Genomic DNA, 15,187 nt, shown 5'->3' on the forward strand with positions numbered 1-15,187 from the left:
AGTGGTCCTGAGAGCAGGCGGCATGGACAGCCAGAAGCAGGCAAACAGGACTACTGGCAAGCTGACCCAGGAGGGCGGGAGGTGCAGGCAGTGTGAAGCAGGAGACCCAAGAGAGTCAGGGACCTGGGGGATGGGTCTGGGACAGACTGATGCAGTGACAAGTAAGTGTTTGCCATTTTCCAGGCTCTCGCTTACTCTTTCCAGACCAGTGAGGCAAGCACTATCATTACTACTTTTATCTACGGGGAACTAACATGCCCAGTCAGTGAGAAGCCCAGGATCACAAAGCCCAGGAGTGACAGATGCTGGGATTCAACCCAGGCTGACAGCCCAGGTCTGAGGCTTAACCACCAAAGCTCACTTTAGCCTGTCGGCTTAAGCAGACATGGCCACAAAAGCTCCATTCAGTGGCAGAAGGTATGGCAGACTCCACCTGGGATCTTCCTGGAAATTATGATGATGCAGATCAATAAGAAGCTTGGGCAGGAAGCCACAAATGGGGGAGAAGAGCCTGCAGAAGTGACAGCAGTGGGTATGGGTGTTCTCGCCCCATCGCCAAGGGTGACTTGGCTGCTGGAAGCCAGGCCCTCTGTCCCTAGCACATCTCTCAGCTGTGGAGTCGTGAGGCAGAATGGTGGTCAGTCAGGGTAAAGCAGATCAGGCTCCAGCCAAGGATCCAAGATTCTTGTGGTTGGAAGAAACCCTGTGCTCCTCAGTCTGGTGGTTTTCACACTGCATTTTCGGATTTAGAGAAGAGTCTCGGGGCTCCTGAGCCCTCTGCACCATCTCACCTCCTCCAAACTGAGCAGTGACCCTTTTATAAATTAAGACTCTTTGTAAGATTTCATTTGGACAAAGTTTCTTCCATAACTTAAAAGATTTGAACACTGTGATCTAAGCCCCCTGTCCCAATCCGAGTCTCTTCTCAGACACCTGTACCAAGGGTCACACCTGGCACTCAGTGCCTGGGTCAGCTCAAATGGAAAGGCAGGCTCTCTTGGGGGGAAGGGGGGGCTTGTCTCCTCCTCGATGTTGGGGCTATGAACCCCATGGGTCTGTTAACCCACTGGCTGTGCAGAGGCTAGAATTGCAGGCCGCTACCGGGTGTGGCCACTGCTGCTGCTGGCACTGGTTTAGCCCTGCTGGCTGAAGGCCACCTCCTGCCTTGACTGGTGTCACATGGGCTTGGGCTATTTACATACATACCACAGGGCACCATCTAGGAGGTACTCCTGCCACATAGCAGCTTTGATGGATGGGTGCTGTGTTTCCCTGTTTAAAGATGAGGACACTGAAGTTCAGAGGCCAAGTCACCAGTCTATAGCCAGGCCAGGTGCAAAGCCCAAGCTGGAATGATACCAGACCCACGCCCCTTCCCTATGGTGCTGCCCGACATGTACCAGACACTGAGTGTGGACCCGCCCTCCAGTGGCCGCCACGTCTCCTGCCTCAGATAGGAGGAACTCACACCAGAAACACTACTGAATCTCGAAAGGAACTGATTGTGCCTGTGGCTGGGGGCATGAGGTCTCCATGGGTTGTTCTCATGGGATGAAGGCTTGAGGAAAGAGGAAGTACGGCTGCTCTCACAACCCATGGGACTTTCTGGCTCCTGCTATAAGAGAAAGGACCTGATGAGAGAGGCAGCTTCTGGGGCAGAAGACAACAGCTCAGTTTTTGATGTGCTTTTCAATGCAATGGGGCAGACAGGGCCTGGAGCTGAGGAAACATGTTTGGGGAAGAGATGAGAAGCCTGCTACATAGCATCCTCCTTGGAGTCCACTGCCTCCTTTAGGAGAAAACCTAGTGAACCCAGCCAGTAGCATCAGAGTGATGCCCCAGCAGGGTGAAAAGCATTGGTGCTCGAACTTTCCTTTAGTCCTGATGGGATCTGAATAAGGTGTGTATGTGTGCTGGGGGTGGGGATTCAGAAGAGCAGAACCCCCTTCACAGGGGAGGGACCTAGAGCTGAGAACTTGCTGGCCCCAGCCTGGACAGCTGGCCACCACCAGCCACCACCTCACCAGGGCATCTGCAGGCCCAGCCAGCCCTCCAGTCCAGCACACATCCTCCAAGGACAATTCCCAACCAGACATGATGAAGGTTGCCTATGTCCGAACATACTGAAGAGCATGTGCCAAGTTTCTGATGTCCATACTTAAATGACCTCAGTTCCCTAGTCATGGAGAAAATACTTACTGAGTTGATCGAGGGCTGAGGGCGGCATAATTACTATGGAAAGAATATTTAAGAAACATTAAAAAAATAAAATTAAAAAGGCAGAACAAAAGCCAAAGTTTAGTTTCTGTCATATCTTTAAAACATACAAAACGATACTTATGAGGTAGCCAGAATTTCATAATGATCTTTCATAAGGAATTTTACTTGCTGTAATTCATTGTGGGGAACCAAATGGCTATTAGCCATAAATCTAATCATAATTAGGACTCTCCCTCCCACCCCCAGGCCCCCTTAACAAGTCTAGGACAAGTAAGATTTTCACTGTAACTAGCTTCTGGTTACACATGCAAAACAAGGGCTACTGAAGACTATAAGCACTGCAGGCTGAGGGCAGGAAAGGTTACTATTCAAAATAAAAACGAGCACATACTCTTCCCTCCTTTCTCCACATCTGACCTGTCATTAGGCCCTGCGAGCATGGACACGGAGAAGCAGCGGTACTGCGTAGAGAAGCGGTTCTGGAAGACCCGGGGAATTGGGTGGTCGAACATGTTGAAGGAGAACTGCAAGGAAGGAAAGAAATGCTGGAGTTAGTACAGAACAAAGGTCCATTTCTTCATGTTGAAAGCCCAAACAAGTCAGGGCAGTTAATGCTGCTGAATGTCCTGGAAGAACAAGATGCTCCGAAATCCTGATAGAGCAGAGCAATCTGCCCGAAGCACTTCCTGGGAGCCCGAGGAATCTCAGATCTGTTTCTACACACTTGGCCCTGCCCAGTCTCATCCCTCCTGTCTAGATTCCACTGCTTTTAGACGGTGCAATCTTACTAAAATACACAGTTGGCCACGTCAAGCCTGTCATTAACCACTTTCAGTCTCTCGCCCCTCGCCCAAGGACCCAGGACAGACCTCACACATACCTCAGAGACTTGTTACTGATGGCCCTGCAATCTCCTACACCTGCCACACCTGGTTCCTCCAACTGGAACACTTTCCCTCTTCTCATTAATTAAAAAAACAAAAACAAACTATTGAGTGCCCACTATCTGCTAGGCTCTGATCTAAGCACTAGCAAAACATCACTCTAGGATGTTTGCTCAGTAACAGGTACAACATCTGCCTCGGAGGAGCTGACATTCAAGACAAGGGAAACAAATAAGAGAAAACAGCTGCATGTCTGGTGCTGATAAATGCGCTGAGGACAACACAGGGTAAGGGACAGAGAACTCCTGGGAATGCTGTTTTATTTATTTTTTAAGATTTTATTTACTGATTTGAGAGAAGAGTAAGCGAGAGAGAGCAGAGCACAAGCCAGGGGCGGGGCAGAGGGACAGGGAGGAGCAGACTCCCCGTGGAGCAGGGAGCCCAACGTGGGACTCAGACCTGAATTGAAGGCAGATGCTTAACTAAATGAGCCACCCAGGCTATTTTAAATGGGTGGTCAGGAAGGGACTCTGCAGAGACTTGAATGCCAGGAGGGAGCCAAGCAAAAAACAGGGAATGGCATTCCAAGCAGCAGGAAGAGCAGGCACGAGGTGTTTGCACTCCTTCCCCTGGCTCCCATGACCATCCTTTCCTTGTTCCAGAAACCTTCCCTGCTTTGCCCAGGTTTTGGACTGGTGTCCCTCCAAGGTGCTCTCATGTTACACTGTGGTACTCCATCATGTTAATAAGTCAAGACATGGTGCCACCAAAAAGGTGATATCCCAGCTTTTAACATGAGGCTTAGAAAACTTGTGACACAGTAATCTGGAGTCTTCTCAAAGTATTGCAATGATGTCCCTCCTACCCGCCTCCAATGTAAAACTGCACAACAGGGTACATATCCAAAAGAACTGAAAGCAGGCTCTTGAAAAGATATTTGTCTGATGTTCGAATGTTCACAGAGCACTATTCATAATAGCTAAGAGGTGGAAACAATCCAAGGGTCCATCAACAGATGAAAGGCGAAAAAAATGTGGTCTACCCAAAGGAATATTATTCAGCCTTTAAAAGGGAGGAAAATCTTATCACATCCTACAATGTGGATGAACCTTGAGGACGTTATGCTCAGTGAAATAAGCCCATCACAAAAAGACAAATACTATTTGATTTCACTTATATGAGATCCCTAGAGTTGTCAAATTCATAGAGACAAAAAGTAACATGTTGGTTGCAGGGAACAGGTGAGGGGAAATGGGGGAATTATTGTTTAATGGGTACAGAGTTTCAGTTTTAAAGGATGAAAAAATTCTGGACATCCAATATACAACAATGTGAATATACTTAACATTACAGAATCTACGCTTAAAAATGGTTAAGATGATAAATTTATGTATTTTTTACAAGTTTTAAAAAATATCTCACAATGGACAAGTATTTCCTGACTTCATTCCAAATATACATTAAGTAGAGAGAAAGCCATCTACTGATAAGGTCCTTTACCAGCAATTCCAAAATTAGCAAGATGAATCTGCGGTCTTCTACAATACAAACACAGCGTGTTCTTGCTTAAAATTTCAAATGGCTCCTCAATCCCTGGGAGCTTCAGCATAGTAGTTTTCAAGCCTTTGTCTGTCCTTTTTTTAAGCAGAACTCTGTTCCACAGTCTTGGCCAGAAGGGTAACAAATGTGAAGGTAGAGCAGTGGGGGTTTCTCTAAGCCTTTCACTACACCACCCCATCCAAGCCATTTTTTCTCTTTGCTTTCATTCCTCCTTAAATCAGAAAATCCCCACAAAGTATTTAACACCCTTAACAATTTGCCTTCAGTCCACCCATATACCTGACCTTCTGCCCCTCTCTGCTGCTCCCAACCCCAAGTCCTACTTTCTTTTATAATCCCAATGCCTAACATATTGCCTAGACCTCTTCAGATATTCAACGTCTTTAAGTGGATGAACTTGAGAATGGAAACATGATTCAACAATGACATACTTCGGATAAAACCTAATAACCATTATTTCTTTTTGCTAAAATAAACAAGTGACACTGAGGCAATGCCGAACAATGGTAATGAGACTAAGCTTCGCGGCCAGACTTGGCTTCAAATTTGCACTCCCCACTTCTCTGACCTCGAGTAAACTACTTACTTCTTTAAATCTTGGGTTTTTTCATGGTTAAAATGATTCATCCTTGCCTCCAACGGCATTGTAGGGATTAAATGGGATATGGTGTAATAAGGGACGGTGGATGTTAAAAACTGTGTAACAGAAAAAGCGCCAGCAAAAACTAGCTACTACTGTTATCCTTAATGAATCGCTTAAACAGCCAAAGGCATCATTACAACGGAGGTATGACCCAGAAGTACCGCGCTGGAGGAACTGGGGCAAGGCCTGAGTGTTCCCTTCCATGGGAATGGCCCCCAAGTATTCTCGCTGGGGGGCCCCTGACTCGACTTCTCACCCCCAGCAACTTTTCAATTAATTTGGTGTTATGGAAACCTGTTACGTGCCTAGCACTTGTGAGACCCGTGGGTGGACCCAAACGTAGAAGATTCCTTTTCACCCTGAAGTAGTTTAAGTCCAACTGAGAGGAAAGTCGAACTATGCCCGGAACCAGCGAAGAGGAGCCAAGGCCGTTCGCGGTCAAGGGTCCGGCTCTTGCCCGGCCGGAGTGACTCGGCATCTCCGCGGCGGTCCAGTCAGCCCTGCCGGACCCGGCCTCGGCCCCTGGCCCCAGCCGCCAGCCCCAGCTCCCAGCCCCTGCCAGGCCGCGCTCACCATGGTGGACACCCCTGCCTCGCAGATGCCGCTTCGCCAAGAGAACGTTAGGATGGGAACCAGCCAACCCTCTCTGCTCACAGGAGCCACCGCCGCCGCTTCCGCTCCGACGCCCTGGGAGGCTCACCGGAAGTGCCGGACCTGCGACCCGGGGGGAGATGAGGAAGACAGGGGTAGGCTGCAAATGAGAAAAAGCCAGGCAAGGACGCTAGGGTCTAAAATTTCCCTGTAGTATAAACTAAAATACCATTTCCTAACTTTTTGTCCGCTCTAAAGTATTTTTTATAATTATTTTAAATTACATTTTTTTAGTACTCCCCTCTAGACGAATTTAGTGAGGCCCACTCTCCTTGTCGACTACACTACCCAGAATGCAGTAGACCTTCCGGCTTTTGCGGCAGCCATCGAGGATGCTGGCGGAAGTAAGCTACACATCCGCCTTCGAACTACGCCGAGAGCTTTTTGAAAATCGTAAACTGACGACTTCGTTCGATGTATAAGTGAATTTAATTTATGGCGAGGTTTCTTTTTCCTGGAGTTCCCAGTGGGAGGCAATAGGCTTCTCTTCCCAAACTAAAGATGTCCACCAAGTGTTGGATTTGTGGGTAAATGGGAGTCAGGATTGAAATGGGCGAACGTGCTTGCGTCCCGCCTGTGGATGACGCTCCTCTTGGAGCGGGCCTGACTTTTCCAGCCAGAATGGCCGAGTGCTAGTGCCCGCCTCCAATGTGACCCAATCAGAAAGAGGGAAAGGCTGGGAACTAAGTAGCGATTGGTTGGATCCTGGGCCAATCGGAAGAGTCCTGATTTGGCGGGAGTGTTGACCGCCGCAGCAGCTCTTGGAATCTCTGCCCTAGCTCTCGGGGTCCGGCCGCCGTGGCCATGTTCGTGTCCGATTTCCGCAAGGAGTTCTACGAGGTGGTCCAGAGCCAGGTGACCCCTTTTCTTGGACCTCGTGGCCTTGTCGGGGGGAAGGGATGAGAGGGAGCGGCCGTGGGAGGGCACCAGGGGCCAGTGTTCGGGTCTCTGCCTTCAACAGGCCCGCTCTTCTCCCGACAGAGGGTTCTTCTCTTCGTGGCCTCGGACGTGGACGCTCTGTGCGCTTGCAAGATCCTTCAGGTGAGCCTTGCGTACTTTGGAAGGGAAGGGCCGGGGCGAAAGGTGAGGATGCAAGCGGGGCCTCAGGAGGAATTGGGTGCGGTGGGCTGGGAGTCGGGGCTGGAGGTGAGGAGCAGGGAAGGGAACCGCCCCTCTCCCCACCCCCCACGGTGCGAGCGCAAGCTACCTTAGTGGCTGGAGCAGAGGAGAGCTGGGGAGGGGCACTCTGAGAGATCGTCTCGCTGGCAGGAGCATTGGGTGGGTTAAAGAAGTATTCGGCAAAAGATAGGGATACTAGTTAGTATTTTTGCAATAACCTGGGCCAAAAAAAATGGTTGCATTGGAAAGACCCTTAGACCTGCATGGAGTGGCTTTGCAAGTGTGGGGTTTCAGACAGAAGAGTCTGTGACAACTGAGGGCACAGTGGTGTCATAAGCAATACCGGAAATTCAGATTCCTTCGTCTATTAGGGAAGATCACTGGTTCTGTTTTGAATATAATGCAGTGTTTACATGACCTTTGTTCAGTCCCTTGGGTCAGGAACTACTTCTCAGAAGACCTAGAAATAAGATCAGCCCCCCCCCCCCACTTCCCCGCCGATGTTTTCCTTTGGTAATTTTCAAAAATTAGGCAAAGTTGACAGAATGATACAGTGAACAGTCATATCACCATAACCTAGTTTTTCCCATTAACGTTTTACCATTCTTACCTTATCACATGTCATTTGTTTCTCAATCCATCTTTTTTTTTAAAGTGCATTTCAAAGTAAATTGAAAATGTCCTAAATTTGATAGGTTTGAAATTAATCTCTCTCAGGCCCTGTTCCAGTGCGATCACGTGCAGTATACCCTGGTTCCAGTTTCTGGGTGGCAAGAACTTGAAACTGCATTTCTTGAGCATAAAGAACAGGTATGAAAGAAGTATTTTAGAATAATTAGTCTTATTTTATTCAGTTGCAATTTCTTAATTCTTAGTATTCTTTCTATGTCCACAATACGTTGCATGTATATTTAAGTATCAGCTATATTAGACAGCATGGAAGGAAAAAATGAGCTATACAGGGTGACTTATCCTCAAGTTGTGGAGACAAAATTGACAACCAAAATAAAGAGAGTGAATGTGAACACCCTCTAACTTTGAATTTGTGTTGCGGACCCTTCATTGTAAGGTGCTTAGAGCTTAGCAGTTAGTTTTTGATATGGCCTAGTTACAATTATGTTAGACTACACCGTTATTATACATTCTCTCTCCAAGAAAAAGTATCCCAGTTTCCAAATGTTAATCCAGGAATATATTTTCTCCCTTTGCAATTTAAACAGTAGAGGCCAGGACTTCTAGTACCTCTGCATGGGGCTATATTGAGAGATGGGACATTTTAGATCCCACAGGGTAGGGCTGGAGTAGGGAAGAGGGTTTTGGGGGGTCTGGAGCCACATTTAGGACTGTATGGCAGAGATAAATCCTTGCCTGGAGCTGCTGTCATCACGGAAGGAGCGTACTGGTGCCAACTTGGTATTTATAAGGAAGGCATTCTCTATAGTGATAGGACATAATAAGACTTAATTTAATATTACGTTCCCATTAAGTATGGGCTGCCCAAAACTTGCTACCAATTTAAACCTGTATAATGCTGTTAGTACAGAGAGACAGCACAGTCCTGTAGGGGACTGAGATCTGAAGAGGCTCTATTATGCATTTGAAGTCTTGGTCTGCTGCTCGTCAGCTTCTTGGCCCTTTGCATGAGATTGAGTCATGCTGAGCCTCCATGTGCTGTCTCTGCAAAGCACAGACAGCCACAGGGCCAGCCATGGGCCTGTCTCATGGTGTCATCATGGAAAGGGAAGAGCCTGTGGAGTACAAGCACTAACACAGGCCAGCGCTTGCCATTTTTGGAGCCTCTCACTGGCGGGGCCTTGTCTGGTGTCAGGGGCTCGATGTGTCTCAGCAGAAGGACTCAGGGGCCTAGTATGCTGAAGTGAAGGACCTCCTCAAGGCACTTACTTCACAATGTCTCTCTCTTTTTTCCAGTTCTGTTATTTTATCCTCATAAACTGCGGAGCTAACGTAGACCTATTGGATATCCTTCAGCCTGATGAAGATGCCATATTTTTTGTGTGTGACACCCACAGGCCAGTCAATGTCGTGAATGTATACAATGATGCCCAGGTAACTCAGCCTTTGGGGCCCATGTCTTCCCTGAGTTCTCCTGTCCATCTTTCTGTACCTTTTACGCCATGAACAACATCGCACCTGATGTTCTAAGCAAGGCATGTATCCACCTCCGCTACGGGAGGTGGATATCTCTGCTTATCTCTGGTGAGAAACATGGTGCCTAAGTCTTGGAGGCGCTCAGAATACATTTTGGAATTCACTTAACCTGGGAAGTGTAGGGACCAGAACCCTGCACTGAGCCTGCCCTCAGAGCTCAGGCCCAGCTGGCATCATTGAATAAAAGGATCTAGAGGCATTAGCCCTATGAGTGGGGCTAGCACTCTCCCTGCCCATCCGAAGGGTGGTGTGAGGACCAGAAGACGATAGTGTAAGAGGCCACTGTTAGCCTAAAATGGCCATGCTGTGCTTCCTCCTTGAACTCCAGCAGTAAGCATGGAGCCTGGCACAGGGCAGCCACCTAACCATTCTGAGTTGACCCCCCCGCCAACCCTCCCACCATGTTATCAAACTGTTGGCCCTGAAGTTCTCTCTCTAAGCGAAATAAGCTTGGAACTGCTTTTAGAGACAGCAGTATTATTCACTTAGGTGTCACACATCTTCATGTCTTCTGTCAGAGTCCAGGTTGCGGGATATTCATTTTGTTTGTGTGGTGTGTGGCATAAGAGGGAGCTTTTTTTCTCAGACTTAAGTGACTATGGATACTTTTTAAAGTTTTGGAATTTTTGCATATCATGCGGTACAACTCCAGTGCCTCAGTGAGTGGAAAGGAAAACAAGAAAATGCTTGAGAAGTCTGAAATTCTTCTCTCAAACAGGAGACCCTTTGTACAGAAAACTGAACGAGTCAGCTCATTGGGAAATAAGATTCTACAAGAGAAAAACATGTGGTGGAAAATTTTCTGTCAATGAGAGAGGAGAGTCTTGATTGCTTTTTGTTTTAATCGTAGATCAAACTACTCATTAAACAAGATGATGACCTTGAAGTTCCTGCCTATGATGATATCTTCAGAGATGAAGAAGAGGATGAAGAGCATTCAGGAAGTGAAAGTGACAATGGGTCAGAGCCTTCTGAGAAGCGCACACGGTTGGAAGAGGTGGGTTTGGGCTTCCCCACAGTCTTGAGGGACTTATGTTCCCAGAGGTCAGAGCTCAGACTGGAGCCTGTGGGGCCCAGGGTTAGCTGGGATTCAGCAGGCATGGGGTGTTGACCCTGGGCTCTGCCATCCCCTGGCTGTGTGGCCTCAGGCAGGTTACTGAACTTCTCTGAGCTTTGACATCCTTCTCTGTATTGTAGAATTTTGTCAGAGGAGATGAAACTTAGGATGGCCCCGCTCTTCGCTTAGAGAGCATACATTTTTAAAAAGTGATACAGAGGGGTGGCTGAGTGGCTCAGTCGGTTAAGCGTCCTACTCTTCATTTTGGCTCAGGTTATGATCTTAGGACCCCCCCTGCGTCAGGCTCCACACTGAGCGCAGAGTCTGCTCAAGATTCTCTCTCCCTCTCCTTCCCACTCTGCTCTTCCCCCTGCTCTCTCCCTCTTTCTCTCTAAAATAAATAAAAATAAAGTCTTAAAATAAAAGCGATACAGAGAAACAATAAATAGCATCGGCTCCCTTCCCCCCTTTCTCAAGACTCGCTCTCTGCAGTCACCGTGGAGGAACAACATGGGTCTGTGGCGCTCAGCCAGGCTCAGTCCCCCATGGTCACTCCAGGGGAAGCATCTTGTGTGCAAAGGTAAGAGTGGTTTCAGCCTCGTGAGTTTTGGATCCGAGATGCTTGCCCAATCTGGGGCCTGGCCAACAGGAAGTGGCCTACCCAATGCAGTGGCTTCTGCTCCATGGAAAATTAAAGGTGGCAGGTGGTTGTTCCTTTTATTTATTTATTTATTTATTTATTTATTTATTTATTTATTTGAGAGAGAGAATGAGATAGAGAGAGCACATGAGAGGAGGGAGGATCAGAGGGAGAAGCAGACTCCCCGCTGAGCAGGGAGCCCGATGCGGGACTCGATCCCGGGACTCCAGGATCATGACCTGAGCCGAAGGCAGTCGCCCAACTAACTGAGCCACCCAGGTGCCCTGGTTGTTCCTTTAACAGGAGGGCCATGTTTATTCTAGTGTTCAGTGTTGTGGAAGAGGCTGATGCCCTTTGGCTCCCATTCCTTGGTGTGCGTGCTGAAATTTGCCTCTGAAATGTTTTGGGGTCTTCCCTTCATCCTTGGCCTGACGTTTTCCAATAAGGTGCTTTAGCAGAGCTCTTTTGAGCCATTTTGGGGACATTCAGGACATTCTGTCCTTCTAGGGGGCATGTCCTACAAAGGTAGGAATGTTTTCTCATTGCCTTCCCTGCCTTTGACCAGTCCCTTCTCTAGAGTTTTGGGTGGTCTGATCAAGAACCTCAGGCACATTCTTAGATTCTCTTTCCTCTTGTCCAACTCTTTATCTGCTCCACTCTCTAGCCAACTTCTGGTCTTCATCTTCTAATCTTTGATTTCTAAGAGCTCTTTTTTTGTTATCTGATGCTCCTTTTTTTAATAGCATTCTTTTACCTATTAATGAGCTGCTTTCCATCGGGCCCCAAATATCAGTATTTGGTGGGATTTTCTCTGGGAACATTCATGTTCTGCAGATTAGGGTCTTGGAATTCTCCATCCTGATTAATAAGTATATTTCAGCACCTAATACATACCGGGTATCAATTAGGCTCTAGGGTCCCCAGGGGAGAACAAAGTCCTGCCTTCACAAAGCTTCCTTTCCAGTGGGTCAGACATATGGAAAGTGTAAATGAGCACAGTTCAAGGATGGTTTCAGGTGGAGAGCTGTGTCAAATGAGGAAAACTAAAGCAAGGTAAGGGGCTAGAGAGGGAATGGGCTGCTTTTATGAATGTGGCCGTGGACACTTGACCTGATTGAGGAAGGGAAGAGCTAGGAAGATCCTTAGGATCTTCTCTGCATCCAGTGCAGTGTCCGCAGATGCAAGGGCTCTGTGCGGGGAACAGGCAAGCGAGAACTGACCAGCGGGTTTGGCAGTAAAGAGAATGTCGATTGTTCATGATGAGATGTCAGAACATGTCAGAGCTCCCATTAACATTTTTAGTGCATCTATTTGGAATCTGAGTTTGTGAATGCTTTCTATAATACTCATAAAATATACATAATTTCCCACCAGCTTTTTTTTCTTTTAGAAGTTTTATAATTTTAGTGTTTTTTTTTTTAATTCTTTATTTAAATTCAATTTAGTTAACATATACTGTATTATTAGTTTCAGGGGTAGAATTTAGTGATTCATCATTTGCATATAACCGCCAGTGCTCATTGCTTCAAGCACCCTCCTTAATGCCCATCACCCAGTTACCCCATTCCCCACCCACCTCCCCTCCAGCAACCCTCAGTTTGTTTCCTAGAGATCAGCGTCTCTAATGTTTGTCTCCCTATTTTTATCTTATTTTATTTTTCCTTCCCTTCCCCTATGTTCATCTGTTTTATTTCTTAAATTCCACATATGAGTGAAATTGTATGGCATTTGTCTTTGACTGACTTATTTTGCTTAGCATAATACCCTCTAGTTCCATCCACATCATTGCAAAATGGCAAAATTTCATTCTTTTTGATGGTTGAGTAATAATTCCATTGTGTGTGTATATATATATTTACATATATATATCTTACATCTCCTTTATGCATTTATCTGTCGATGGACATCTGGGCTCTTTGCATATTTTGGCTATTGTGGACATAGCTGCTATAAACATTGGGATGCAGATGCCCCTTCAAATCAATATATTTGAATCCTTTGGATAAATACCTAGTAGTGCAATTGTTGGGTTGTAGGGGAGCTCTATTTTTAACTTTTTGAGGAACCTCCATATGTTTTCCAGAGTTTTTATTCTGATATTTTTCTAACGTATACAACATTTAAAAAGATAGTAGAGTGAATACCCATATACATTTCATCGGGATTCAGCAATTTTTCATATTTTCCACACTTTTGCCAGTTTGCCTTCTTTCTATATATGCTTTTTTTTTTTTGCTAGTTCATTTGAGAATAAGTTGCAGACACCATGATGCTCCCTGACAAATTCTTCCATATCCATCTCCTAAGAACATTCTCCTCTATAAACACAGTACCATTATCATACATAAGAAATTGGTAATGTCATCTAGTCAACCCATATTTCAATTTCTTTAATTGTCCCCAAAATAGATTTTGTAGATGTTTTTGTGTACAGGGTTGGCACATTTGCATTTAGCTATTCTCTTAATTGTCTTTTAACCTAGACCAGGACCCCATCTCTTTTTTTTCTGTTTTGTTTTGAATGACATTGGAGGCCAGTCCAGTTTTCTAGTATTTATCACTTGTTCATGGAATACTTTTACTTGCTCCCCTAACTTTGCATTTGCTGTCGTCCAAGTTTAGGCCTACATACCTGATTTTAATAAAAGTTAACACTTTTTTTTTTTAAGATTTTATTTATTTGAGAGAGAGAGAGGGAGGGAGAGCAAAAACGGAGAGTGAGAGTGAGAAGCAGACTCCCCGCTGAGCAGAGAGCCCGAAGTGGGACTCGATCCCAGGACCCTGAGATCATGACCTTAGCTGAAGGCAGACGCTTTAACCGACTGAGCCACCCAGGCACCCAAAAGTTAACACTTTGGAGAATACTTCAAATGTAATTAAATCTGTATGATTTGTAAATACACTTGTATCAAAGATATATTCTCAGAAATATTTTTATTGATACGGGTGCACACTCAGAGATTTAGAGAAAACAGACTATAAATATAGAAATCTTAGCTTCCTTTACTTCCCTTACTCTCCTCTATTTATAATGTAAGTTTCTTAAAAATAGACTCTGTACATTTAGATTCACACTATATAGTGGGATAAATTTTGCTTCAACAACAGAACATAATTATAAAACTCAAGAGGATAAGGGAAGCCTATTATCTTTACCCAGTTTCTACTCAGTATGTTCTTTCTTCCATCCTGATATTCCAGCGTTTTTTCTTTTGTCATTTTCTTTCTGTTTTTAGAAATGCCTTTAACTATTTTTTTTTCTTTTTTTAGAGGAAATCTGCTGGCAGTAAATTCACTAGTTTTCCTTTTTCTGAGAATTTCTTGATTTTTCTCTTCTTTCCTGAAAGATATTTTCCCTCTGTGTGGGATTCAGAGTTAACAGTTCTTTTTTGTCTGCACTTGAAAACGTTACACTCCTTCTTCTGGCCTCTGTGGTTTCTAGTGAGAAATCTGCTGCCATTCAGATTGTTTTATCCTATAGGTAAGACATCATTTTTCTTTTGCTCTTTTTGAGATTTAAAAAAAATTGGGGGCTCTAATGGTCAGAAGTTTAATTACAGTGTGTTTTGGTGTGGATTTCTTTGGGTTTAACCTATTGGGATTCAGTCAGCTTTTTGAATCTGTAGGTTTCTCTCCCTTGCCAAATTTTGAGCCATATTTCTTCATTTCAGCCATTATTTCTTCAAGTGTGTTTTCAGCCAATCCTCTTTCTCCTCTCCTTCCAGGACACCAGTGACATGAAGGGTAGGTCTTTTGTTGTAGGCTCACATGTTACTGAGGTTCTGTTTGTTTTTCCAGTCTGTTTTCCCTCTCTTGATCAGACTTGGATAATTTCTATCATTGTCTCTGCTGGTTCTTTCCTCTGTTCCTTCATTCTGCTCTTGAGCCCAACCACTGAGTTTCTATGTCAGTTATTGTACTTTACAGTTGTAAATTTCTCTTTGTTTCTTCTCTGTTTTTCTACTTATTTGCGAAAGCTTCCTTTTTTTTATGTGTTTCAGCTGTTTCTAATTGCCCATTGAGGCATTTTTGTGGTGGCTGCTTTAAAATCTTTGTCAGATAACTCTAACATCTTTTTATCTTGGTGTTGGCATTTATGGGTTTCCTTTTTTTGTGTTCAGTTGAGATCTTCCTGGTTCCTGTGGTATGATGAGTGCTTTTCACATGAAACCTGGACATTTTTATATTATGTTTTGAGATTCTGGGTCTTATATAAGCCTTCTGTTTTATCTGCTTTCTCTGAC

The 15,187-nt window shown here is 45.3% G+C and overlaps 2 protein-coding genes across 3 annotated transcripts in view; one reads left to right on the top strand and one right to left on the bottom strand.

The window, feature by feature from the left end:
- The window catches only part of UFD1 (ubiquitin recognition factor in ER associated degradation 1), a 33,563-nt gene extending 27,569 nt beyond the window's left edge, over positions 1-5,994 (bottom strand). Inside the window, exons 1-3 of one of the 2 annotated variants that reach the window (XM_034989121.1) lie at positions 5,881-5,994; positions 2,638-2,744; positions 2,200-2,232 (exon numbers count right to left, since the gene is read on the bottom strand). In XM_034989121.1, the coding sequence (XP_034845012.1) occupies positions 2,200-2,232; positions 2,638-2,644 (40 nt within the window). In that variant the 5' untranslated portion in view covers positions 2,645-2,744; positions 5,881-5,994. Of the gene's footprint in view, positions 1-2,199; positions 2,233-2,611; positions 2,745-5,880 lie in introns of both variants that reach the window. The other variant, XM_034989120.1, reaches the window with a different exon arrangement.
- Positions 5,995-6,711: 717 nt separating this feature from the next.
- CDC45 (cell division cycle 45) overlaps positions 6,712-15,187 on the top strand; it is a 34,616-nt gene continuing 26,140 nt past the window's right edge. Inside the window, exons 1-5 of the mRNA XM_034989122.1 lie at positions 6,712-6,813; positions 6,940-6,999; positions 7,795-7,887; positions 9,007-9,144; positions 10,097-10,243. Of these exons, the coding sequence (XP_034845013.1) occupies positions 6,763-6,813; positions 6,940-6,999; positions 7,795-7,887; positions 9,007-9,144; positions 10,097-10,243 (489 nt within the window). The 5' untranslated portion in view covers positions 6,712-6,762. The remainder of the gene's footprint in view (positions 6,814-6,939; positions 7,000-7,794; positions 7,888-9,006; positions 9,145-10,096; positions 10,244-15,187) is intronic.

This window comes from Mirounga leonina, unplaced genomic scaffold (genome assembly GCF_011800145.1).
Source record: "Mirounga leonina isolate KUSES-001 unplaced genomic scaffold, KU_Mleo_1.0 Mir_481, whole genome shotgun sequence".
NCBI classification, from domain to species: Eukaryota; Metazoa; Chordata; class Mammalia; order Carnivora; family Phocidae; genus Mirounga; species Mirounga leonina.